Source organism: Lichenostomus cassidix, chromosome 17 (genome assembly GCF_008360975.1).
Source record: "Lichenostomus cassidix isolate B80296 chromosome 17, HeHo_3.0, whole genome shotgun sequence".
Classification (NCBI taxonomy): domain Eukaryota; kingdom Metazoa; phylum Chordata; class Aves; order Passeriformes; family Meliphagidae; genus Lichenostomus; species Lichenostomus cassidix.
The window spans coordinates 1,334,722-1,362,609 of NC_139497.1; the positions used below are offsets into that span (position 1 = coordinate 1,334,722).

Genomic DNA, 27,888 nt, shown 5'->3' on the forward strand with positions numbered 1-27,888 from the left:
GCAATTCCTGGTCAATATCTAGTGTAAACTTGGCAAATTTAGTAACATTGTATGTTATTGGTTTTTAGATGGAATGCTGAGGCAGCTCTGTAACATTTTTGCATGTGCATTTGGCTCCGTGTGGACAGTTAGAGTTGGTTGGTTATTTAGTAACTCTTCCCACTGTCGCCAGCTTTGCTGAATTTTCGGCAGGAAGTGCCTGCTGTGAGCATTCCCAGCGGCCATGGTGCAGGTTCTCTGGCACTGGGAAGAATCACCATCAGGTCGGTTCTGTGGAGAACTCGGCCTTCTGGAAGCTGAATCTTGGGCTGCAGGATGCTCTGGGGCTGCTGGTAGCTGCACTCACAAACTGGGCATCTTTCTGAGGGAGTACGAGACAAGAAAAATGTTTTCCTGGAAAACTCATCTTCTAAAATGACTAGAAGATTGTGTGCTACCTGCAAGGCATGGACAGTGCTTGTTTGAGTGAATGGGCTTTTCAGCCAAAGTGATGAGATTTCGTGCATTTTAGTCAACTCTGTTTCCCTTGAAGATGCTCTTAGCAGGCTGCTGAACTCATGTGAACTGAAGCCTTTGCATTGAAAAGGAATTTGGAACAGAAAACGTGTCTTCATGCAACTGAAGATTATTAACTGAAAATAGGGTCTCAAAGCTGTGAGGTCACTGCAATAAGACACATTATTATTAACAATTTTTTTATTATTATTATTAGCAATTCTTTTGAATGTGTGGGATCATTTGTTTTACTTTATTAATAATTAAAACAGCATCAAACATCCCCAGCCAAGATGGAATCATGCACTGTGTGAATCACAGAAATTCCTGTGCGTTTTTCCAAGAATTCAGTTTAAACTGAATGCCAAAATAAAGCATCAAAATTAGTGTTTTTTCAAATATTTGGATAATGTTTTGTCAATTGCTAGTGCTTCTCATCATCATTACATAAGTGGGATGCTTGCATTGCATGTGGACTCTCCTGGTGGAAACGTTGGCAGGTTCTGTTCCGTTTGCCCGGTGGAAGGCAGAGGTTCCAGGGCAGATGAGAAGGACTTGTGCAAGATGATGCTGCTCTCTGAGGGTGTGCGGGTGTGGAGGGGAGCAGAGCCCGGCGGTCCCTGCCCATCTGCTCCCTGTCAGAGCACACAGCCGTGCAGCTGGCCCTGTGCCCCGGCCGGCCAGCTCCGGGCGCTCCCGCCTGGTCTCCACGACAACTTCGGGAGCTGCCGAACCGCTGCTCCCTGCCAGATGCTTCCCTGCACACGGGCTCTAATTAGATGGCGTTTTCCCCTCACAAAGGAGTTGGGAATTTTGCATGGTTTCCGTGTCAGAAATGTGTTGCAATAGGATGAGAGTTGGGAGGAGCCCTGTGGCCAAACCCGACGTGATTCCACTTGCTGCAGAGCTCGGCGTGGGAGCTGTGGGTTTGCAGGAATGCACGACAATTCCTCTTTGGCTGCTGCTTCGTGGATGGAGCAAAACGTGTGGGGAAAGCGGAGAAGCGAAAAATCTGCTTCCTTTTTTGTCCTCCCACTGGGTGCAACTTTCTGTTTATGAATGTACTAGGGCAGAACTGGGGGACTGAGGCAGATCACAAATCTGGCACTAAGTGCTTGGAAGACCCAGCATTCCCAGGCTCTCAAAGGCAAGATTTCCCCAGAGACCTGTACGTGACTCAGGCAGGAGGGAATGGAACCTTTTGCCAGTGTTCCTAATCCAGTGCCCCTAGTAACCTCTCTCAGGGAGCAAGATCCTAAGGTGAGTCTTTTCTGGCTGTGTTTTTCCATGGCAGGAGCTGAGGCTTCCACATCAACTTATCGAGTGCCATAACACGAGGACAGATCCACCCCCAGTGAGTTCTGCTGTAGCATTTCCTTTGCCAGTTACTCTGTGAAGGAGGGGGCACTGCAGGCAGTGCTCTTACATCGTATACATCAGTGGATCTGCCAGTGACTGCATGTGTCTAACTCAGTGCAAAATTAAAGTTTCATTCCATTATATCCACTTTATTTATAGAGACAGGGGGTTTGTTACTTAGCTAAGAGAGTGGGATTTTGTGACCTCTCTTTATGACTAAGGCTTCTCTCACATTGCTTTAGTGAAGTTAAAAGCAGTTTATTCTCTTTCTGCATCTATATCAGCATCTAAATCTTATAGTAGAATATCTTGCTCTTCAATATAGCTGTTTATTGAAGGTGGTTTTGGGGATCATGAGACAAAGGAATCATTTACATCGTTCACAAAAACATATTTTGACATACTTACTTTATCTGGAAACTTCATTGATTTGCTTGAGTTTGGGCTTTTTACATGTGTCTAAGAAATCAAAAGGAAGCAAAATATTAACATTTGTGATCTTAAGGAAGCAAAATATTAACATTTGTGATCTTAAGGCACATTGGTCTTTCGTAAATCTTGGCCAGTGATTTACTACTTCTGCAGGGATTTTTTTTCATATTTAACAAAATACGTTGTATTCTACTGAGTTTTGATAAAAGAAGCAAAAATAGCTCATCGTTTATCTGATAGGCAATACTTCATGTAGATTGTTTTTCCAAGCACACTTTTATATTTTGTCATAGTATAAAATAGCTCATATAAAGAATTGCACAGCAATTTTTCTCCTTTTCTGTATTGTCACTAATATTGCACAATAGTTAAAATAGAAAAAGCCTTTTCATTGCAAGGACCCTGAATTGGCAGCTGCTTTGCATGCCGAACGTCCCAGCTTCAATGGGAGCAGTGCTCATGGAATGATTGCAGAACCAGGCCCTGAAATTACCTTGCCAGCTAATGATAAAATCGCATGCGGGCCACAGGGGTTTTTGTGGAATAAATATAAGAGTGGAACAATATCCAGTACACATTATACCAGTAATTTAAAGCATATTCAGGACAAAGAGAGAGTTCCCAGTGCAGGCAGCATCATAGAGATTTGCTGTATCTGATAAAGATTAGGTTTCTCAGCTCATAATACCATACTATTACTTTCCTTTTGTTAGTCTTTCAACACCTACACTTCTGCATTGACACAATATCAAGTAGGAAGAGGAAGAATAGCCTTGTATTTAAGGGACTGAACAGGGATTAAAGAAATTTCGGTTCTTTTCCCTGGCTCTGCCAGAGACTTTTGTGACCGTGTACAAGTTACTTATTATTTTCATGCCTCTATTCTCAATCTATGAAATGGTGATTTTTTTTTTCTTTCCTTTTACTCCCAGCCCTAAATGGTTTCTTGCTGGCTTCTTTGCACTTCGTGTGCCAGGCTTGTTGCTTGAGTTCCAGCTACAAGGCTGCAGCAGTTGCTTAGGGATAGGAAGTGTCTGGCTGTTCCAGGTGATGAATCAGGGCAGGCAATGGCTGGAATTAGCCATATAAACACTTGGAAAGCTGGCTGGATCCATTCTGGTGAAGGACTTCCATTAGTTGTGAATATGAGTGTGTGTCGTTTTACTTGGTCTAACAGGAAAATGCCAAGTATCCTCATAAACTAACAGGGTTTGAAAGGAGAAGCAAAACAGTTGCTCTGCCATGTAAGTTTGTGGCCAAGTCTCTGAGCATGTGATTTCTTTGTTCCTGAGCTGCATCTTGAGATGCTAATAAAGCTCTGGTATCATTCGCTTAATGCGGAGAGTTTGATCTTGCTTTCTGGATTCGTTATGACTGAGGTGAATGCAAAGAGCTCTCCTGTGCTCAGCGTAGGGACTGGTTCAGGGAATTTGTCAGTGCAGTTGCAAGCTGAACAAGCCAATGTCCTATCAGGTGTCTGTCACCAATTTCAGGTTTTTTTATGGAGTCCTGCTGGCTGGCTGATGATCCTTCTTCAGCTGTGATGAGCTAATCTTCCTGTGACATTGCAATCACAGTTCTGGAAAGGTCTGCAGAGCAGTGCCTTGCCTTTGGCTGCTGCTGTACTTGACATACACACGTATATATCCAGCTCATCCTCCTATCTTGCTTTCATTATAATTCTGGATGGAATTAAGGCTGATGAGTCCTGGAATATCCCTACTGGCTTTACTTTGTCATTTGCAGCCTAACCAATGTAAGTATAGAATGTGGTTGTTTGCAACATCCAGGTGGTAATAAACCTGTGATACATGGCTGGCTTGCATATCCTTGGTTTGCTGTGTATGAGGGATCATGGTGAAATGTTTTACAGTGTTACTAAACAAAGTTGGGCTTTATCTTTTAATTTGCATTATGGCTTCTTAAAATAAAACATCAGGTTTCCTGAAACTCCAGAACAGTCTGAAATAAGTCCTAGACTCCTTTTGTTTTCCACTTGCTGCCTTAAGTAGATTCAACCATTATTTTAGAAAGTAACAGAATTACACTGTAAAAATAGGTCTGGCAGCAGATCAGATGTGGGCTGAAACTTTTCAGCTTTTTAAGGGGTCATGAGATGCAGCACTGCCCTGATGAACTTCATTATGCCAGATGAATATAAAGTAGTCATATGAAGGGAGATTTGCAAAGACAGAAGGGAAAGGCACCTATTTTTTCGGCGCATCTGGGAATCTTAAATCTTAGTCTTATCTTTTAAAGTTTCTTCTGTTGAGTTTGCAGATTAAATGTGTACATTTTTGTAATAAAAGTAATTCTGTGATCCAGTCTTGAAATAGATATGAATTATCTGTAGCATTACAGATCAAGTCAGATTCCTCATCGAGTCATACAGTGCACACATTTAGAGTCTTTCAAATGCAATATTTTAGCCTCTGTTAGGCATTTACAGCTGGGCAGGGGATTAATGGATATTTAAGATGTTGATGAATCAAGGCCTAAATTTTAATTGTTGGAACCAGCAAGTTTAGAATTTGCTGAGGTTTTCAGGAGAAATTATCTTAATTGTTTTACATGCAAACAAGACTATTCATTTCACAACATATCTGCAGCATGTCCGCTCATGTATAATGTCATTTGTCAGTAAAAGCAGAGCTGATTAGCTTTATAATTTACAGTTAACCAGATCTGTCAGGAAAACGGTCTTATTGTCCAGCTTGTCTTTTTGTCCTGACGCTGTGGCTGGGGGTGGAACAGTGTGTGCACCTCGGGGAGGTCAGTGAGGGTGGAAGGGACTAATGCATTCTGAGCTGCAAAGCTCACGCTTGACCTCGATGATTAAAGTTTTTCCTGTCATCCAGCAGCAGTTGAGCCTGAATTGTCTCTTAAGAAGTCAAAAGGTCTAATCAACCTAATGAACAAACTCAATCATTAGTACTTTGGGAAGGAAGTGTGCTAGCAGTGCTGGTGCCCCAGCTGCAGTGTGTGTGTTGATGGGGGCGCAGGAGGAGCTGCTGGAGGTACAGCAGGGCACAGCCCCCTCCCCTTCGGCAAGGCTGAGCTCTTGCCACAGTGTCCATGCTCTTCTCTGGCCGTGGGAGAAATTTTGGATTCTTGTAGGTGATAGGAAGGGCTGCATATTCCCTTTGAAGGGTTTTTTAATGAGGATTAAACAAAAGCTAAACCTTCCCCAGGTGAATGTCTCTGCTAGTAAACTAATCTTCATTTTTCTTCACCCATTCCTCCCATCTCTTTTCACACTCAGATTTCTCTGATGTGGATAAAATATTTTTCAGAGATCACTTGTTATGTTCCAGTATCTGAAGTTAATGGTAATGCCTTTTCCATACTGGTCAAGTAGCTGTTAGTCATTTAAATGCAGTAAAACCTTTCAGACAGTGCACACTGGTGGCCAGAACCTTTGTCATGTGTGTCCTGGAGACTGGCACCAGTGTCTTGTGTACACTCACATACCAGCCAGACCTTTTTTGTTTATTTTAAAATGAAGTGTCTTGGAATTCTTTATTCCGATGAGAGCAAAGCCACAGTGAAGAAGGAAAAAAAAAGGTGGTTTTTTTCACACTCATGCTTCTTGCCTGGAAAGCATGTAGTGATTTTGGTTTTCCCTGTAAATAGAGTAAATCAAAACCAGGTTATTATTTTTAAAATAAATTACCCTGAAACTGTAATTATCACATAAGAGACTTGTTTTTTTCCCCAAATCTGTGGAAATTTACTGGCTCAAGCAAGGGATGACAGAAACTCTGCTAAGAAACTGACTTCTTCCCTGTGTGAAGGAGACCCATCCTGTGCTTAGACAGACACTTGCAATTGATCCCTGTCCTCAGTCATTTTCGTGGCCCTGTTGTCTTGATTTTACACAGCCAGTGGTAAATTAGATTGCTAATTTAAAGCTTTGAGAAATGGAATTATATTATCCATTTGAAGGGGGTGCATTGAGATGTTTTGCTATGTAATGTTAATTTTGAATACTCAACAGATGAAGAGTCCAAATATATTTTAGTATGAGCATCCATAATAATTATACATCAGTATAATTTAATCCTTTTTGTTACTTGTTTTTAATTCAATAAATATATTTGCTTGCTGTGTTGTGAATTTGTGGAAGTGTGGAGGAAATGGGTGCCCTTATGGCAGATACACAGCAGACTTCAGCATTACCATTACTCATTAAAATCAGATAAAAGTAGAGCTGCAAAACAATTTCTGCCTTTTGCCAACAAGATTGTGAAAAAGGGAAATTCCATTCCTCCAATATAAGTTGAGTCTTTCAGAACTGTGGACAGAACAGAGTGAACATTCCTGACCTGTTTGTGCTGGGTATGCTGAGGCAGATAAGCAAAATATACAGAATTCACATGACTGTGTGTCATATTTTGGGGACAGTGAGTAAAATTAGCTTTTTGGATGCTGAAAGTTCTTCACCAGCTCTGGCAAAATGTGTGTGAAACCACACTGGTTTATTTTGATGATCTGCAATTTTCCAGCCTGTTTTTCCATCCTGTGGCTGTAACCTGCAAATAAAGTACAGTTTACTCAATGCTAGCTAAGACCTGCGTTACTCACCTGTTCCTTTTGAAGGGAAGAAGGTCAGATGGAGGCAGGGGATTCAAATGGACTCAGTCAAGGCTATTTGAATGTTTAATGCTCTGAACTCTCCAGGGTGAACCCATCACTTTCTGTGAAGAAGCATTCGTGTCCCACCGCTCCTCTGTGATGAGGCAGTTCCTGCAGAATGCCATCCAGCTCCAGCTCTTCAAGCAGGTACTGCCCTCCTGGAAAAGCAGATTCTCTAACAGTTCAGGTGGGGTTTGGAGGGCTGTTTCTATATCACTTGATCCTGTCATTGAGTACCTCAGGTCCTGCTTGCTGGCTTCTCAGAGTCAGGTGCTGAGGCTTTCTCTGTTTTAAGAGGTGGGTGGGTTTTCCCACTAAAAGGTCTCTGAGCTCAGGGGTTTTTCTTATGTGAGCATACCTAGACCCAAACCACATATATATTACTGTTAAACATGCAATTTACTGCTTCAGGGCAGCCGAAAACATGGACATGTAGTGAAACATGAAACCTGTTTTTAGCAAAGCCTCACACCTTTGGGCAGTGGTCAACATTGTGCCAGTTCTGGTGGTATTTTCATTCTATTTTGAGTCCCTACCCAGTATGAACATCGAGGTTACTCCAGCTAATGAAGGGTAAAGCCTTTCCGAAGAGATGGCTTTCTGGGATGGCTGACGTGGTTTTGTCTTTTAACACTGATGCAGTTCATTGATGGACGTCTGGATCTCCTGAACTCTGGTGAGGGCTTCAGTGATGTATTTGAAGAAGAGATAAATATGGGAGAGTATGCAGGTAAGAAATCACTTCTTTTAAGGTAATTTCATGCACTTTCGTTGACTTACCATTTGTGGGTTATCATGATGTAATTGATCATTGCTGCTAGGTAAATAACTGAGGCTTTGTGATCCTGGTAGCCTGAAGTGTCTTAAATTTTTGTTCTTTCCTCTGTCAAGTACTTTGAATAATGTATTGTAGTTTCAGTAATGCCTGTTCAGTCTTACAAAACCTCAGCTTTACCACTTCAATAAAGTACAACTAGTTCTTGCAGTGGAGGACAAATCTTGGCTTTACCCAGAACCACCTCCAATTTCTTCTAGTGAACTCACTGTTCTCAAATGTCTGAGACAGCACAGAGAAAAAAGGAAAGTGTAAATCTGTCATCACTGTTCTGTTGTTGAGTTTCTCCTAAAAGAAAAGCCTGACTATCCTGTTCTGTTCAGGCTCCCAGAACCGTTAAGTGCCAGCACTTCACAGTTTGACCTTGTTTTCTGTTCAGCAGAGGGTTACAATTTGTTTGTTTGTGTTTGATTCCCTGTAGGTAGCGACAAACTGTACCACCAGTGGCTGTCCACAGTGAGGGTAAGCACACGAGATCCTGCCAGCACACCCTGTAACTGTTGTGGGCCCATTGCAGCTCTCTGGGGCTGGGAACCCTGTCCTGCCAACACACTGAGCTCAGCTGGGACCACCCCAGCCTGGCTCAGCATCATCTTGATAATTTGGAATTATACATATTTTATAGCAGTAATTTAATGCAAATCCATGGTATGGTTACACAGGTAAATAAATATACATAAATAGAAACGAATGCGTAGGATGACAAGTAATCTTAAAATTATAAGAAAGGGGAATGCCTGAGAGTGGATGTAAAAAATTATTGTAATAAATTCAACAATTTTTCTTGAAGATTATTATAGTGACAGAGATAGTAAACCTTAAAGCTGTTTACATCTGATTGCATATATTCAAATTTGATCTCTGGAAATGTAATTTTGCTCTGAAAGGAAAAGGATTGAAGGAAAAGAAAAGAGCAGTCCAGAAACAGCTCTGTTCAGATTGAACACCCAGGCTTTCCTGAGACTGTTTCTGCCTCAGACGTTGAGTGTTGGTCAGGATACTTGTGTCTTGTTTAGGATTTTAATGGGATGTACAGGACAGCCATGAGGGTGAGTGGAACCACCGAACACCGTTTGTGAAAGGACCTGTAAGACAAGGACACTTGGGAGACACCCATGTTTCCCCTTGGACAAGTGCTGTATTAAACAGAATTGGGCAAAACCACAGCGACATTCAGTGGGTTTTACTTGTGCCTGTTCTTTAAATCAGCCCTTTTAATACTCAGCTCTGCTAATAAGCATAGTTAATGCTCTGTTACTTTAAGTTAAGAATAGTGGATTTTAGATTGCTGTTTGCTTTAAAGAGCTTTGATAACATTTCTTCCCTTGTTACTATAATTACAGAAAGGAAGTGGAGCCATTTTAAACACAGTAAAGACCAAGGCTAACCCTGCCATGAAGACTGTCTATAAGTTTGTAAGTATGGAGTATTGGCTTACTACTGAGATAAGAGTCTAATTACAATTCTGTTTTAGCCTTTCAAATGAGACTCAAGACTTACATCCATTTTTCTGGGACTCACAAAATTACTCAAAATATGCATTCATTCAAATTTCAAATTTAAATGAAAAAGTCATTTTGAAATTTCAACATAATTGAAATGCAAAGGACAATGGGAACTTGTGATTTCTTTTGAAAGTACAGATGATAAATTCCATTTATTACACAGAACTCTTTCTGGGAAATAGTGCCTATGTGCTCTGCTAAGCAGCTCTACCATCTCATCATTGCTCTGTTGGAAATCATTGTTACCTCAGCTTTCCCTGCTTGCAGCTTTGTTGAAAGAAGGGAATCCTCTCATTTTCCAAATTGTTTCCGTCTTTTCTAAATGTCAATTAATTTTCCCTAGAGATTTCTTATACCTGCTTATTTAGAGCCCAACTTACTGAGTTATTCTTTAAATGGAAGTGTTTTCAGTGCTGTTAACAAACAGCTGGTGTGTTGCTGTGCTGTCGTGTGTGGCTGCCAGCTCCACTCTGCCAGATCAAACAGCACAGAAACAAGTGAGGATTTCTTATATGCTCAGTTCTGGGGAATAATGCTACAAAAAGCATTGAGATAACGCTTCAAACTTTGGTTTTTTCCTGCCTGCTTTTAGCCTGAGAGAGAGGAGTAGGGTGATATTGGCTCTGCTGAATGGAACTGGCATCCAGAGCACTGTGAAGAGAGTTTGCAGGCTCACTGCCAGTGTGGAAGAATAGAAGTTTATAGCAAAGATAAATGCTTACAGGGGAATGCTGAGGCTGTGGAATGCAAAAAAAGATGCAAGAGGTCTATGGCTTCAAAACAGGGAAAACAAAATTTTTGCAACAAAAGGTGGGGTGGTGTTTTTTTTATTTAGGGTCTTTTTAGCTTTCTGTTTGTTTTAATGTGTTTTCAGTATCCTGTTACATTTTTTGTTGCCTTTTTTAGTAACTGAAAACAAACTTATTCACTGCTGGAAATAGAAGGGAATTTTAACTTAAATTAATTTTTCATGCAGGCAAAAGATCATGCAAAAATGGGAATAAAAGAAGTGAAAAACCGCTTGAAGCAAAAGGTACTTGAAGTTCTTATTCAAAATGTATAAGCACCACGTCTGGAATCTTTAGCCACTGAAAGCATGATGTGATCAATAGGAAGCTGTTTGATACAGTGTTGTTAGCACACTTCAAAATGCATTACCAGCTGTCCTGGATTTTTCACACTTATAAATATTCACAGACAAAAAAAAATGGTCTTCAAATACGTTAATGCTCTGACTTAAACATACAAAAGCCAGAAAATTTAGTGTTCTCTGTGGAGTGGTCCTGCTCCTGTCCATTGTGCTGGGGCACTCTGGAAGGGGACTGTGCTGGGTAACTTAATGAATAGCTGGGTAACTCTGCCATGGATTATTGCAAATATTCTCTATAGTCTGTGAATCAGAGCTCAGAGACAACTGAAGTTCTTATTCAGAAATTTGTATTCAATTTGTTGCATAGGAGTTTGTTGGTTTTTTTTAATCTGTGCTCACTCTGTAAATTTCTTCTGTAGATTTCTAGACCATCCTCTTAAGTTAGGGGTACAAAAGTGTTCATGGGCAGACAGAAATGCACCTGAGCCTGTCACCAGACTGTTCTTCCAAAGGGGTTTCTGTGCAGCTGGGCTGCAAAGTGAGGAATTACCTGTGTACAATAAAGTTGCTTCAGATGCTTTTATGCTGTTTTATTTTATTACATTACATTACACACCACAGATATAATTTGAAAAGAATAGAAACATGAAGCAGTTTTCTTGTACATGGATTTCTTTGTGTCATTCCATGTGTTTCATTTCTGGACATAACCTTCATAAATAATAAAATGTTTGGCCTTCTCGTGTTTCTAAAGCAATTGGAGCTATGTAACGTAACCAGATTTTTTCCTGCATTTTAAATGATAATAGAATTGTGTGCTGTTGTATGACATTTGTATACGAGGCTGAGAAAAGCCTCTTCAGTCATTGCTTTGTTTTATTATTATGTTGTCCTCCTGGTCTGTCAAGCAGCAAGCTTCTCTGTAAAAAACACACATAACATTTGCAACTAAATGGCCCAATTTTGTTTCACCTTCCTTATTATGTGGTGTTTCTGTAAGTGAAATGCTTAAACATGATTGTTCAACATAGGCATTCACAAGAGCTTAAAAGATTGCTGTGAGAAGTTGACACACAGTGCTCTACCTCTCCTTCCTTTATTATTCTGTCCTTTTCTATCCCATCTTCTTCTCCATGTGAATGCAGATAGGAAGGTAACTCTAAAATTAGGGATTGCTTTGTTAAAAGTGATAAAAATAGCAAACACTGTTTTGGTGACCCTCATTTTTAGTCTAAGTGTCTGTGCTGCTCCATTATGGGACTGTTATGCACAGGTCTATTAATGCGTCCTTCTCAATTTTCATCTAAGAGCATTGTATTTATCCTCTGTTTTCTCACTAGCCCATGTGAGTATTAACTGTCTGACATTCTGGTATCATTAAATACTTATTTTTTGCCAGATCTGGGATGCTAGTCTTTCATCTTCTAAGAGTAACCTAAGGTTATTTTTAAACTGAACTTACTATCCACTGCATTTTAACATACTATTTTCCATTATTAATACAGAAAGTATGCAGGCCCCTGGTAAGGAAAAGTCAAATATAAACATCCCTTTTCCAGTTTTCGCTGCCAAATCTGAGCAGCTTCTGTACAAGATAGAATTTAAAAATGCAATAAAGCTGGAGGTCTGCTTCCTCCAACTCTGCATAGCAATGGTGACCTCTTAAATATAATCAAGAGCCCATTTTGCCCTTGGTCTGCTCCAGTCTTGGGTTTGAATTGCAAATGAGAAATGCAGGATTGACCTGTTGAGAGGTCACTGTGGTGTGTGTAAGGTCCTTCTTTAATATGATAGTGGAGATTGAATGGGGCTCCATTTCCATCCCTTGTTCATTTGTGGTGCAGTATTTCAAAGCAACAGAAATAGGTTTCAGAGGATTCTTATGAGTGAGAGCAAATAATTGTTAATAGATACAGTCTGGTAGCTTTATTTTATATCTGATACAGTTCTTTTTTTCTTTTTTTTTCTCTTTTTTCTTTTTCATTTCCTTTTTTTTTTTTTTGGCAAAGCTGCTTTTTTCCGTCTCACAAATGGACCGTGGTGGTCAAGTCCCTCCGTTAGTGGCTCATTTGAAGCTTAACTGCATAGAATTAGGAAGAAGGAGGAATATGAATGGTACCATCCTCAACTTTCAGCCAGGAGAATGGAACTTACTGAAAGCTCTGGCTAAGACAATTTATATAAATGGTTGGGCACTTGGCATTAATGTATTCAACATTATTTTAGTTACTAGAGCCCTGTGTGGCTCTAGTTATGCCTGATATTCTAGAAACAACTAATTTGGAGCTTTTTAACATGACCTGCACAATGTTCAAGACGTTCAGAATGTGTTTTGCTCCTTTCTAGCCAGTGTTTGCAGTCCATTACAAAATTTAAGATCAGGTTTCAGTGTTTCTTAATTCAAATGTATTTTCATTGAAGGTAGAAAACAAACTTTTGTGGATGCCTTTTGGGGATGTTGAAAAATTAGAGAGGACTCAAATACTTTAATTCTCACATTTTATTAAGCAGGTTTTTATAGAATATGTTGTGGTTTCTTCGGAAGTGTGTGCACCAAACAGTGCAAGTAGGCTTTAGGATATGCAATTATATCATCAGGGAAGTAGAGCCAATCTATAGCAATAAAAGCTCAAGGATTTGTAGTGATCGTTACACATCTGAGGGGATTTTGCTTAATGGCTTAATCTCCCTATAATTTATCTCCCATTCCCCTCATGTCCAAACTTTTGTGTCCTTTTTCCTTATAGCAAAAAATTTTGGGGGGAATTTGCCTGGGAAGGTGCTTTGCTTTCCATTGATTCCCAGCTCTGTGCTGCCTGGTTGGAGCCACAGCTCCAGGTGGGGCTCTGCAGGGCTGGGAGCATCCCCTGCTCAGTGCAGGTTGGGTGGCCCTGGGTGTGCTGGACCTTTGGCAGCTCAAGGCACATTTAGTGTGGCTTTCCCCCAAAATATGTAAATAGAGTCTGTGTTTAGTGGCATTACAGCGAATGATGCTGCCGTAGGCTATGTGAGTCCCAAACTGAGCACATCCCTTGGTGGCTCAGTGCTTTTTGGAGCTGCAGTAGCAGTTTGACAGACACTCAGGTTTCTTGTCACTGTGCTGTTTTGGGGCTCTTTGATACTAATTTGGTGGACTTTGTTGTACTTTTTCAAGACAAGGTGGCATTGTGCAGCTGGAGGGCAGGGGGGGGAGAAAAAGTTCTTCTCTCTAGTTTGACCTTAACAGGTTGTTAATTCCCCACGATCCTTGTGCCCATATTGGGGAACCACTGCTCTACCAGCTGGATCTAAAGAGGGGTCTTAGCTTCTCTGTGGAGCAGACAAAGCCCCTTAGAAAGTCCATCCAGCTTTTTGTTTCATTTGACCTAAACACATTAGGTCAGTATGTGTCCAAAGGAACCATTTCTAATTGGCCATCAGCTTACACGGCTCATTATTGTACCTGAGCGAGCCGGGGGCTCGCAGGGCCGTGTCAGAGGTCAGGGAATCAAAGCCCTGCCGGTGGCAGCAGCCACCCTCAGGTCAGCCTTGCAGAGTTCCAGCATGTGCAGCCTTCTCTCCATATTTACCCAGCATTATTTCCTTGGCATTGTTGCAGAGATGTAAGCTTTGGGGCCCACTGTGTTACAGACTCTTTCTCAACTCAGTTTCAAACTCTTCGCTCCTCTGATTCCTGGTGTCTGCAGGCCTTTGTCTTTTTCTTTGCTTTCACTTGCCAAGTCTTCTAACCTGGGCTGGTGGGTCACTTCACTTCTGGAGATGAGAACTGATGTCAAAGCAAACAAAAAGTGTTCTGCCAGGCAGCCCTTGGTGTTGGACCCTCTCCTGGAGCCATATTCAGTGCACACAGACTCCAGGATGAAATGCAAAGCTAACTAAGTTCTGAGTTCCATCTCTCCTTGCCATTTCCACCAGTAATTGTTCTGCTATGGATAATTCTGTGCAGTACATAAATGGAATTACTGTGTTCATTTAGGTTTACAATAAGCAGAATGCCCTTTCCCTGGGCTTCTGTTGAATTCATTTCTAAACCAGAAAATCTGAGCTGTTTTTTTTCCTCCACATGCACTTCCTGGCTTTTGTGTGTTTAAGTCAGACATTTGATTGAATGTCCTGTTTGCACCACTGGTGCTGGGAGGAGAGAGGGGTTGTGTACAATCTCTGATGGATAAAATGTTCTATTCTAATGATGTTTTCTTTTCTGTACTTTAGTGTTTTTTTTCTCCTAACATCCAAATTGTTAGTCGGCATTATCCTCTAGTGTCTCCTTTGTGCACCTCACCCTCACTCAGGAGTGTTCTTGGCCATGCTATTCACCTTTTCCTGCCACACAGGACATTGCTGAGAACGGCTGCTCAGCAGTGCCGGAGGAGCCTCTGCCAAGGACAGCACCATCACCACTGGTGGAGAAGAAGGACCCTAAGTTAAGAGAGGACAGAAGACCAATCACAGTACATTTTGGTCAGGTAGGTCTTAGTATGAGGTTTTTCTCAATCAGGTCACTCAGCAAAAATAGTTCAGAGAAAAGTCACAATAATGAATATGCCAAACATTTCACTATTTTTTGTCACTGAATTGTGCTATTTTAATTTCATTTCTGTTGTATCTGTTTAAAGGGGATTCCAAAACCTGATTTTTCTGGAGTTTACTGATTCCTTTTGTTCATACAATGATTTTGAGGAAAATAAATCATAAGTGAATGGAGGGTGAAGCATAATTATTGAAGCAATTTTATGAACTATTTTGCAGCTGTTTTAGCATGCAAGGTGCTGCAGCCTCCAGGACTGAGGATATAGAATTTAAAATGCCCTCTGTTATCTAGCCAGATCATTAGTGTCAATGTGGAACATCCAACTATTAAAGCATTTGAACATTCTCTGAAAATTAAATGCAATGAACTAAGATGGAAAAATCAATTAATAGCTTGTTAGTGTACTCTGTATTCAGTATTGACAGCTGAGCTGTTCACATTAGTTACTCGTGTAATGTTTCTTTTGATTTGTGTGCAAAACAGAGAGTTTTGGGGGTTTTAACAGCTAGCTATTTAGAAAATGTTGTAGTTGCTGTGATTTTCATGAAAAAACATCCACTATTTATTATCGGTTTGCCTGTGTTCCCCTATTAAGTGTAACCTGACTCAAAAAATAACACCATTTGTTTTCACAGTTCTCTTTTCATTCCCTGTTTCTATTCTTTACATTGTTTTGACCAGAAAACATGAGGGAATATCTGATTTCTTCTAAGGAAGCAAAGTGTAATTGTAAAGCAATTGTAAAATATTACAAAATGTGAAGCAAATCAGAGTTTTAGAGAAGTGTCTCTGAACAGAAACAGTCAGTGGCTGCACTGACTGTTCAGGAGTTAGATGGGGCTACCTGAGGTCTGAGCAGTGCTCAGAGCAGTGTTATCTGTATCATTTTAGAATTAGTTTTATTTCTTTCAGAACTTTCACCACTGTACTAAATGTAAGTTCTCGGAGACTTTTTTAAAATCAGATTCTCTTCCAATTAAGTATTTGCAGTAGTGATTTATTTTTCCCTCGCTTTCTGTGCCAATACAGTTCAGAGGAATTGGGGCTACTGGAGGAATGCAGCCATCTAGCTCCAGCAGGGACATGTTACATTTCATTTGAAGCAGTCAGAAATCAGATAATATTACAATTTATTTTCAGTTTTTCCTTTAGATTCTTGTGAACGATGGATGGTTCAAACATTATGGTAGATTAATGAAATATATATTTGAGTGGTACATGCAAATTTAAATTCATTACTTTTTTTCACAGTCACTTTCAAATTTTTTAATGATCGCTTTCTCTTTGGCAAAAGAAACACACATCAGCTTTCCTGACTCCTGGCTGTGGGGAGAGGCTCACTGGCTAAATGCTTGTTGCTGTCATTACTTTACAAATGTTGGTTTCCAAAAACTGATCTGACATAGCAGTTGTAGGGCTCTCTCACTCACAGCCTTCATCCTGGCACAGGTCTGGTTTTCCTGATAGCCCAGTGCCAAAACAAAAATGAAATCATACTTTCATTCAAAAGGAAAGATGTTCAGGTTTATGAAATATAGATTAAGGCTTTGGGGAGGAAAAAAGCAGCAACATTTACTGTTTAAATGGGAGATGGCTTCTAACTCGTGATTAAAGGCAGAGATTTTAGTGTCACTTTTAACTCCATCTAGAATACAGAAGGTGGGAACAATTAAAAAGACGCAAGAACTCTGAAATCAGGGCTGTTTGTGCATTCACAGCTCTCATAAACCGAAGAGGATGAAAGAGACTTTTTTCTCCTTGTCAGGGGCTCTCTCGGAGCGCAGCATTGTGCGGTGCTGGCGGAGAGGTTTAAAATGCAGGCGTGCGGCTGAGGTCAGGGCCTGCGCTCGGGGCGCTCGGCGATGCAGGGAGCTCAGCCCAGCGCTGCAGCACAGCCCGGCAGCCGCCGCGCGCCTCTAATTGAGACGTGCTGTCAAAGTGACAAACACATTTGCATACAGTCTATTTATTTTCGTCGGAAAGGTCTGCAGTCTGCTGTTGGTTGAACATTCTTAATCAGCTCGCTGTAAGTGAGCCGGCAGCGAGCTGTCCTGTGCTGGGTTCTTCTCTTCATTACATGACAGATTAGCTAAAGGGGGATGGGCTAGCGAGCCAGTAGCAACCTTTAATTTTAACTCATTATCTCTCACCCTAGAGTGAGGGAGTTGCTAGCTTTCCAAACACAATTGTGTATCTGCAGTTGTTAGGCTACAAAAATATCAGTAAAATATCTTGAAATGCCTGTGAAAGCAGAGCCCGTCTGCTGATGGTTCACCAAAATTTGGCAGTAATCTGAATGGGGGAGATTCTGTATGTCCTGGCTCATCTTGGTCAGTGGTGCCTGGGCATCAATGGAGAGCCTTGTTTATTATGGAGTTGTTTTAATGATGCTGTCTGTAATACTGAGACATTGTGGGAAAGCTCTCCTTGATGGTGAAAAGAAGGATTTTAGCCAAATAGCCTAGGGCAGTGCAGTAAAGTTTTAAACTGATTGTTCTTAGTAAGACACCACCGTGGGAGGGTGGGACCACTGCTTTTCCTGGGTGGGACTTTGCATGCATTACCCAGGTGTACCTTTCCTGTTAGTCCCTGGATCAACCAAAACCAGGAACTATCACCTCGGGCTGTGGGACAATGCAACTGCGCTCAACACGTAGCAGGAGCAGTATGGGTAGCTCACGGTTTAATGAGTGGGCAGAAGAGGGAACAATTTTCAAGCCAAGGCCAAGATTCAAATGAGAGGTTTGTAGTACGGAGTAGTGCTGTGTGTTTTGGGGAAGAGTAAGTTTAGTTGTTCCGGAAAAGCCAGTGCTACAGAGAGCATCTTTTGTGGTGCTGGGCTGATGGTTGGACTTGGTTTTCCAGTCTTTTTCAACTCTTATGATTCTATTAATGTCCTATTACTTGCTTTCTTCTGGATTTTGCCTAAACCTGACCTTAAAGCACTGGAACACATGGTACATGTTCCACTGCCAGAGCTGTCCTCAGGATCCTTCCCAGTGTGGCAGGCAGGGCAAGCACTGGGAGCCCAGTAAGCCCTGACCAGGGCAGAGTGGGACAGTAATGCAGATGATGTGTGACTCGGGGGTTTGGAGCTCTTCTTTCTTGTACTTTTTAGGTAGAATGCATGTGTCTGTGTTATCTTTGAGCTGTTTGGAGAATAAACACTACACAGTGTCATGGTGACTGTTTTGAGCAGGTTCCTTGTCCAAGCAAGCAGCTGTTGGGGCTACTTTGGCAGGACCCACAGAATTCATACAGGACTGCTACCTGTGCCCAGTCTTCCCACCAGTCTGGGAGGGGTGGTGTGAGCATGCAGGATGAGCCCAAGGGCTTTAAAAACAAACCTACACTTAGGAATGTTCTTCCTTAGGAGCTTTCCCACAGTCAGTAGCACCACTGATTTAGTGAAATTAAACCAGCAAATGATAAGCTGCCAGAAACATCATTTGTTGGGAAAGGGAATCATTTCATTAGATGCAAGTGATCCTGGCAGTTCTGTACAGCTCTCTAATTGTGTCTGTTGTAATTAGAATGTCTTTTGTCAGCTTAGCTGGGTTTATGTTTTTATGGCTTGTTTTTATTTACCAGCAAAGAGGATATTGCATTCTGTTTATGTAGAAAAAGGTGTAAAGCTTAAGAAAATACAAAAGACTCTTCCAAGTGTATCTGTACTGGAGGGATTCAATCATGTTCCACTCTTGATGCGAACTACAGAGAATCAGTGCTCTGGGGACTAGTGTAAATACCTATGAAACAAATGGGAAATGCACTCATGTACTGAAGCAGCTTGTCTGACTGTGGAAAGGCTTCTCCGGTTCTTTCTCCAGCTCATTCTGACTGCTGTTAAACTTTTGCAGGCCACAGCATGGAAATTGCCATCTTATTTGCTGTTTTGAGCCCTTTTGCTGTAAATGAACGCGTTCATTTTTCCTATTCACAATCTGCACTTGGACACGCAGAACAAGCAGCTCTGCTTCGTGGGGCAGTGCTCTTCTTCCAGGAGATTAAATGGCATTAAGAGGTCAGGGGGAAGATGGGGGAACACCAGCCAGCTACATTCCAGGAATGCAGAGCTGGATCGCTGAGGCCAGAGGCAGCAGAGGAGGGATTATCTCCAGGGTAAAAGGGATGAAGTAGGGAAGGGAGGAAGGCTCCTTTGCCAGACCCTGTGACTCCCTTCACACCCAGGTGCATCGGAACAATAGCAGATTCCCCTGGATCACAGCAGGCATTGTGTGGCACTGAGGTAGAAACCAAAGGGGAAAGGGGAAAACAAGTTCATTTGCTAATATTCGTGCAACTGTATGCTCTGGTTGCAGAGCCAGCTCCTCTTCTGGCCACTCTGAGCTGCTTGGACAATAGCAGGACCTTCATTAAGAAAATGAGCCTCCTTTCCACTCTTCCCCACAGATGAGCGATGTGGGTTCCCATTTCCTTTTTCTGGAGCCACATGGGGTTTCCTCCCTCTCCCCATTTGATTCTTTATGGATTTAGCAAAAGTGCAAGTTCTTTAAAATTATTTTATCTTCAGACAACATATCTTCTACGTTAATTTTTTCTCCTTTCTTTGCATGTTCCTTTCAGGAGGGAATTCAATGTTGCTCAGTAAAAGTCACCTTGCAAGAAAGGTCTCTGCTCGAGACCTCCCAAATGTCCCATCAGGTTCTCAGGGGCCAGTGTACTTAGTCAGAGGAGTAAAACCAATGTCAGTAGACAAGACAATGATGCATTGGATTGAAATTCTGCTTAGTGGTGTGCAGGATTTACAGAGATGGCAATCTGTGGGGTGGGAGTTAGGGAAGTCCTGCAGTAGCCATGTGTGCCAATCTGGGACAAGCGTAAGCAGCACCTGCAGAGCGTGCCTAGCATCTCTGCCCCTCCTGCACCTGCTCCCCAGGGAGCAGCCACAGCTGAGTTCTCTCCAGCTTCTGCAGCAATGGAGTCCCTGTGGGCCCAGTGCCATGCAGGAATTCGTGCTTTGCAGTGAGATTGTGGTCCCAGTCTGCATCCAGCAGATGTGTTCAGCCACGAAAAAGCACATCCCAGACTATGGCTTTTAGTATTTTCCAGCTGTCTCGGTATTTGAAGCACTCCTTACACAGGGATGTTAGGAATCACTGTCCTGCCCTGGGTACATGGTGTCAGGTGCTGCAATGCTTGGATGTGTGAAGGGAATGCTGGCAGAGCCGACCTCCCAGGGCTTGTGACAAGCGACAGCAGCTGTAACATGTCTGCAGAGTCTCCTTGTTAGTCCTGTTCTGCTGAGGAACCCATAAATATCTTGTAGAGAGGATCTTGGTCCATCACTGCTGGCATGTGGAAGGAGAGTTGTGCTTTATAAATAATGCATACATAGAAAATAAATACATCAGTACATGCAAGGCTAACCAAATCACCTAGATTGACAACTTGAGGAGAGCTTGCAGTGTCTTATGGATGACTTGCTTCTCTCTCAATGTAGATCAGCATCCAGAAGCTTCTTATGTATTACTTATGAAGTTGATATGTGCAGTTAGGCCAGAACTGTCTGAATTGACCTCTGGGCCACTGGATTAAACCAGGAGATTAAAGGCAAAGAGTGTATGAAACATATGATTCTTCTAAGTGCTGACCCCACTGTGTCTTGTTTGTTTGGCCAGGCATTTTTGGATTTGCCCTTCAGAGCTGGGCTGATGAATACCAAGTAAAACAGCTCTGAGTGCCAAGCTGCAGATAGAGGGTCCATGTCCTTCTGTGGGTGTGTGGGGGAGAGTGTCCACCCAATTATGCAGCCTGGCTTGGTGAATGATGAAGCAGAGAAACACTGCTGTTTATAGAACTCCATAAATAAGAGACCATCTCTTTTTTCTTTTTCTTTTTTTTTCCTATGCAAGTATTCCACTTGCTAGAGAGGAATAGCTGTTAAGAGATAATAAGGGATTTGTCCGTTTTCCAACATTTTAAATCATGTGGGTTACACGATCTCTTTGATTTGTATTCCAGCATCAGGACCACAGAAAGCCAACATAAAGCTGGCAAAATGACCAGTTAAAAAAGAAAACACACACAAACCAGTGTGGCTTTTTTCTTTAAATTTAATATTGCACTGCTGGATTTTCTAGTATTTTAAATGAAAAATATATGTAGTTAGTTCCATGTTGACAATGTCCTTGAGGATTTGACAGTGAGATTTTCCAGCAGTTGCTCTTCGTTAGAATCCTGGTGGTGTTTAATAAGGCAGCCAAACTGCTGGCACCTCGGGCTCGTGTTTGTTCTCCGAGGGCTCGGGGCTGCTGCAGTAAGCACATCGACCAGGGCTGATCATTACAAGGGCGTACGCCACCATGAATAAAAATGTCACACGTTCTCCCATCTCACAGCGGTACAAAATGTCAGTCCTGTCAAACAGACATTGCAGGTAGCAGTGAGCAGTCAGTACAAATTGGGAAGCCGAATATTCCCCCAGCTTTCTGATATTCTTCATCTGAAGCAGAAGAAAAACAGTTGTTAACCTATTAGCTGTGATTTTAAACATTGCTGAGGTAGTAGATGGATAGGCCTTAACACATGGGGATAAATATATTCCTGGGGTCTGGGATTTTTTGCAACATGTCTCTCCATCCATGTATACTGAGAAACAGACAGAATGAAAAAAAAACATAGTAAAATGAACCTCATTTTGGTAGAATTCCTCTGGAAAAATGAACATCATCTCAATGAGATTCTCTTTCACCCCTTCCCTCTTTTACCTCTGTTGTACAAAAGCTCTCCTTGCTGGTTTGCCATAATCCAGACAGGGCCTGCTTCTATGAGTTAAGGGAGTTTTCCTTCCTGGTCCTGTCATTATGCAGCAACATCACAGAGAATTGGGGTTTTATTCTCCTTCTGGACAAATGAAGGTTGTGCTGCTTCAGGGTAAAGGCCCATTGCACAATGGAGAGTCCATAGGATATGTTCCTTCCCAGCTTAGTACCAGGAACACTGCCTGAGGGGGGCAAGGAGAGCAGGTAAAAGGGGCTGCAGTTTTCTGTGTCACAGTGAGTATCTCAAAGAAATGGGCTCAAAGTCCATTCTCTGAGTAGAAATTTCTGTGTTTTTTCTCTGACACCTCAGAACAAAAACCTGGGATGTGTGTGTGTGTGTATTTAGAATAGTGAATCGTGACAAATGAATCCCTTGCCTGAACAGTGGTGAGTGCTGGAGCAAATTGCCAAGGAAGGCCCAGTGAGGAGCAGGGATGGCAAAGCTCTGCAGGAGCGGAGCAGAGCAGGTGGAAAGGGGAGCAGCAGAACCCCAGCCTGCTTCTGCCTTCTGTAGTTACTGTCTGAAGCAGGATCCTTCGTTATCCAGGGCCTCACTACATAGGAACAAAATGGAAACAACACATGTGAGGCTTCTTTGAACCAGAAAGACTCTAAATGGAATTAAATATTCTGTGTTCTACAGGCACCTGTTTCCTGTGGGAAGAGGTACCTGCTGCATATAGCTCAGTGTGCAGAGGCTTTCAGCCTGGTCTGCAGCACCTGGCTCTGCGCCAGGTAAATGAGAGGCTGTTGACAAGCATCTCCTTTGGAAAATGTCAGGAGTTCTCAAACTACAAAGTGTCAGATAATATCAGTTTAATGGTTAAGGGGTGGTTTACATTTTTTAGAAGAACTGAGTGCATGTATAGATGGGAGGAGGTCAGGGTTGATGTTCAACTGCTCAGCAGACAGAAAGTGAGAGAGGAGAACTAAGTGGTCACAATCTCAGATTTTGCTGATACCACCTTCTGTGGGTTTTACTGCTGGTTTGTGTAGGACAGGGACTTTCCTGTCACTGGAGCTAGGGAGTGATCAGAAGTCTTGACAGATCTTTAACCACAGATACCATCATATTCCTCCCATCTACATCACAAAACAACACATGCTACTTCAGGCGTGGCCTGTTTAAGGCACTTGAACACACATAGAAAAATATATCTGTGTCATTCTCAAAATTCTTCCATTTTTTTCTGTAATTGCAGACAAAAGAAATAAGATGCAATTCAGTTCTACAGCCCAGGAGTTTATTATTTAAGGCATGTGTTTTTAAAATAGCATCAGTTATCAACAATAATAATCCACAGTGGTGTTCCTGTGGTTTTGGGATTTTGGCTTTAGGCATTGCTGCATTTTTGCCAGACTTGTTCTACCTTCCCAATCTACAAATGTGGCTTGAAGAATGAGGCATCCCTTAAAACATGGAGATTATTTTTATCACAGGACCCAGCAGATTTCTGTTGAAGTATTTCAGAGTGTAAATTAAAAATATATGCTGTAAAGCATACACTGTTCCTGTCAGCCCAGTTTGTGAGCTGTACATATGGGAGCATGTAAAAAGCAGAGTGTGCTGTGCAGGGATCTGGATGGATAATAAAACAGCTGCCTCGTAGATTCCATCTGCTTTCTCTACTGAATCTTTTTAGGTACCAGACATTTTTCAGTGTTGTTATTTTCTCCTTTTTTTTTTTAATTGAGTGTTCAGTTGAGGTCCAGCATGTTCTCCCAAAGTCAGCACTTCAGGTCTCTTGCAGCCTGGTGTGTGTGAGCCTGGGCTCATCCAGCACAGAGCACCTCTCGCCCCTGCCTTATTGGCTTTAAAGTATAGTAGCAGCTTTCAAACCAGTCCTCAGTTTCTGAAGGAAATAAGATATTCATGTAGAAAAGCTTTGCTTTGGAAATCATTGGAAACACCCTCACTGCTAATTGAGAAAGAGAAACACTGCTTTCCACATCCTGAAAAAACAGTTTTCAATTGGTTGTGTTTCCTTTATGCATTTCCTTCCGGTTGCACTTGTTGCTCTACATGAACTAGCACCTCTAATTTACTCACAAGGCTCTGTTTAGAACACTATTTTAAAAAAAAAATCTAAAGACATCCACAATTAGTTTGAGATAATATTCTGCTCATGAGCTGTTACCTCACAGACCAAAAATGATCCCATTGTAATGTTTTCTCTAGTATAAAACCCTGAATAGCTGTACTGTGAAAGTGCCTTGGGTATATGATAGCTACTTTATGAGATGTGGGATCTATAATTTTTAAATAGTGTTTTGATAGTGTAAAACTGAATGTAAGATTTTTCTTGCTCCACTATCTCATAGCTTAAAGTCACTTGTCTGATAATTAGTAAAGCAGAGCCAGATCTGCAGTCATAAAATTGGTTTTCTGCAAATTTTCTGTCTTGTTACTTCAGAAGTATTTAGAACAAGACAATTAAGCAAATATCCAGAGGAAAAAGGTATGCTGGTAAACAACTATTGGTGAGAAAGTGCTAATTTAGACATTTCTCTCCTTCACAGAAAAAGCCATAGTACATACATTTAGGACTGTACCTAGAATAGCAATTTAGCAGCTTTTAGCACCGTAGCCATGTGCTGGTTCGTGCCCATTCATCCCTGCAGCCCAGGTAATTAAGTTGATATTCCAACACAGCTTCACCTGGTGACCTTTTAGAAACAATGTGTTTTGCTGCATTAACAAATTAACTTCAAATCAGTGGCTCTTCCAGTAAACACGATCTGCACAGGGTTTGAGTGTACTTGCTTATCCCCCTGTGGTGACAGACAGGAGCACCAGCATGGGAAGTGCAGCTCTGGTAAAGTCCCTGTCCTCTGCCCTGGGCCTGCCTGTCCCTCACAGCCCTGCTTTAAGCCATGCTTGTCCCTGCTCAGTGCAGAGAGCACTGCTGCAGTGGGGAGCTCTGTCTCACCCTCCTCTTGGATTTTCCTGGGGCTCAGCAGTGCAGGATATGGTGCAGTATGAGCCTCACAACAAACTCCATCGCTGGTAGCACTGCAGTGGATAACAGGAATTTGAATCCTAGTGTTGAATTTGCTTGTGTTGTTACAAGCACTGAGGTCACAGTTCTGAGAGTTAACATGATGTCTGTTTGGAAGTCCAAGAGACAAAAAAGTTTCTACACCTTTAATCTTTTCCCAAAGCAGCATTTCTATGACTTTATTGTGGAAACACATATAGTTATTTTTTTGATGAGAGATAAAAGCTTAATCATATATCTAAATCTCAGCTGGAAAAAATAATCTAGTGACAGGATAAAGATATGAAAGTATTGGCTCCTGCAAAGGAGTAGTTTATTGTAATATAAATACATAGAGTATTTGTGGGATGCTCATTTTCGCTTACACAGAACTAAAATGATACTTGCTGAAATAGTTTTGAATTCTAGGCCATTGTGATGCTTTAAGGTCTTCCTTGTAATTGTTGGTCAGTTGGGATTGAAATCCAGGACAGGATCTGAACATAAAATCTCCTTTAAGTGCATGAAAAGTTTAAATGTCTGGTTTGAGGCCTTCTCTGTAAGTTTTCACAAGCACTAAACTCACTCTAGATTTTGGTGAAAGTGTTCTGTGTATCCTGGTCTCCATTTGCATAAATGTAGTCTAGAACACTTGGACCTCAAGGTCCAAGAATGCACCTTGGACATCTTTGTTCTGTCAGTGAATTTTGGCTGTCTGTGGTGTAGTGCTGCCCCTGCTGCCTTTGGTGTGCCAGGAGCTGTTCAGCCCAGGCAGACAGGGGTACCTGTGCTGCCAGGGCACATCATAGGTCATGAGATTTCTCACTGGTTTGGAAAAATAAAATAGGAAAAATGCCATTTTGTGAGGTGAGTATGAAGGTAAATCACGTGCTGTCACATGCTGATGCTGCTTTTGCCAGGACATCAGAGGTGTTTCCATGCAGGTGACTTTAATTCAGTCTCCACTTTGCTGCAGCAGCACAGAGTCCGCCCGCCGCGGCCGCCGCCCCCAAAGATCCAGCGCTCCTCCAGGCCCGTGAGTAGCTGGGGATTGTTTCACTGGCACAGCTTAACACTGCCTGAGTTCCGCTCTTCGTAGCATTACTAAACCCTGGTAGTTTGGATTGTCAAAGTCTGCACAAAAGCCATGTGTGAATTATGCTCCTAAACTGCCTTCTCTCTGCTGCGGCACAGCCCTGGGACCCGCGGTTGTTCTGCTTTTCTCTGGCGAGCCCTGCAGCTCTCGGGCAGCTCTGCAGGTAACTGGGGCTGCTCTGGCCATGTCTGGTGTGACTTTTGCGGTGATCTCTTACATACAAAGCCCTGCTAGACTGGCTGGCAGAGTTTTCTAGCCAGTGAGCTTTTGAAGACTTGCACTGAACTCAAATATGAAAGGAAGCAGAAGTCTATAGAGAAAATACTTATTCTCTGCAAGTTAGGCTCTAAATTAATTTGGGGTGCTTAATTCTCCATGGGACAGACATGTGAATAGACTTGAAGAAAGCAAGGTTGATCTTTGGCGGTAGAACATTGGCACCATGTTCTGGATGACACACACTGGGTAATTCCATGATGTAAAATGAAGGCACAGCAGGTTGGCCAGAGGAAGGGACCCTTCCATGGAAGAACTGCACAGAAATTACTGGCAGTGCAGTACCTGTACTGTGTTAGGTATCCATACACATATGTGCATAAGAAAGAGAAAGATGCAAGTTTTCAAATCTAATCTTGCTAAGACTTGTTAAAATGTGTTTTGGATGAGCAGGTAGCTGGTTAACAAGTGCAACTGGGTGTGTGTTTTAACTTCTGATCTCTGGTGCATGTGCCTGTGTGACACTTCAATGGCATGTGTTTCTTCTCCTCCTTCTTTTTAACTCTGGGTGTTTATCTTAATAGAGTCATTTATATGGATTTTTTCCCCTGAAGATTTCTGTTTTCTGTGGTTAAAAAGTAGCATTGACTATGATTATGTGTGTTCTCTTAAATGGAATGGGCATGGGCAACCCTCACGGATGTGTTTCACTAGGATCAGACTTGCCATGTACTGTGGGGCTCCTGTAGTGCTTCCATGCCCTCGTGTTCCACATTTGGCAGGTGTAAGGGGGCATATTGTGATTCCTCTGTACCAAAGTTGCTGAATTGTGTTGTTGAAATGGAGTAATTTGTTATGTGGAGGTCTTAAGACTGTTTAATTTCCCAGCTGTAGTGTATTAATAGTCCTCACTGTGACATGGTTGGTTCAACTGTCTTTCCTCCCAATGTGATTGATAAAAGGGTGGAAAAGTAATAATGAAAGCGCCTGTTGCATTCCTCTGGCTGTGTCAGTAAGTGGAACAGAAAGGCTTCATTCAAAAAGAGGAAATTCAAGATAAATGTAAATTATTATAATCAATCCCAAAAATATGCTTGTACCAAATATACATAAATTTGTTGTTGTTCAGAACTGTTATTTGGCTTTTAATAGTTGCAACACATTTCTGTATGTTTAAATAATACTTTGTGCAGGCTGCTTTTTCCCTCTCAGGCTTGGCAGCTCTTACAGAGGTGGATATCAGCAAGTGATTTATCCTGGCCTTGTACACAAGCACTGAAGAAGGAAACTAGGTCCCTCTGCTCTTCCAACAGGGCCACATAATACCAGAATTCCTGAGAAATACTTCATGCTGCAAGGAGGGATCCATGGGCACTAGTGCTTGCAATATGAGTAATTGCTAATTATAAAGCCAAAAACACAGACCAAAGAAAGGTTAAGGAAGCAGAACAGAGATGTTCTTTGCATTCTGCTGCTTTGGATATGAGTGGTGTTGGTATTATGGAAGAGAGAGGATTGTTGCTTCTAATTAATGGAGATCTGTTTGGATTAACAGTGGCTGTTTGGAAACTTCATTCAATTAGAAAAAGTTAAAATATAATAATTATGCATAAAGTTGATAGGGACAGTAATAAGCACATTCAACCATTCTGTCCTGGAAGTTTACCTTTTTTCTTTTGGCTGTGTGCTCACGTAATTGGATTTCTTTGCTACTTTTGCATTTGATAAGCATTTAACCTTGCCTCTCTGGCTATGTGAGACTCAAAATCCAGCAAGGAATTTACTTCATTTCTGGCTTTTCCCTGCAGTTGCCCATGAACGATGCTCTAAATCCCACTTAGCTTTGTCACCCCGCGTTGCGCTGGGCTGGGGGGCCCCAGAGCCACCCCAAACTCTCATGTCTCCCCCTCCTCAGCAGCACACCCACCTGA

General features: G+C 41.9%; 1 protein-coding gene across 5 annotated transcripts in view; it reads left to right on the forward strand.

The window, feature by feature from the left end:
- Window positions 1–27,888, forward strand: part of DENND1A (DENN domain containing 1A) — a 142,839-nt gene that overhangs the window by 104,545 nt on the left and 10,406 nt on the right. For 2 of the 5 annotated variants that reach the window (XM_085076713.1, XM_085076715.1), the window contains exons 14-20: window positions 6,967–7,068; window positions 7,564–7,651; window positions 8,178–8,218; window positions 9,100–9,171; window positions 10,238–10,294; window positions 14,686–14,817; window positions 25,622–25,681. In XM_085076713.1, coding sequence (XP_084932839.1) covers window positions 6,967–7,068; window positions 7,564–7,651; window positions 8,178–8,218; window positions 9,100–9,171; window positions 10,238–10,294; window positions 14,686–14,817; window positions 25,622–25,681 — 552 coding nt within the window. The remainder of the gene's footprint in view (window positions 1–6,966; window positions 7,069–7,563; window positions 7,652–8,177; window positions 8,219–9,099; window positions 9,172–10,237; window positions 10,295–14,685; window positions 14,818–25,621; window positions 25,682–27,888) is intronic. The other 3 variants (XM_085076714.1, XM_085076716.1, XM_085076712.1) reach the window with 2 other exon arrangements.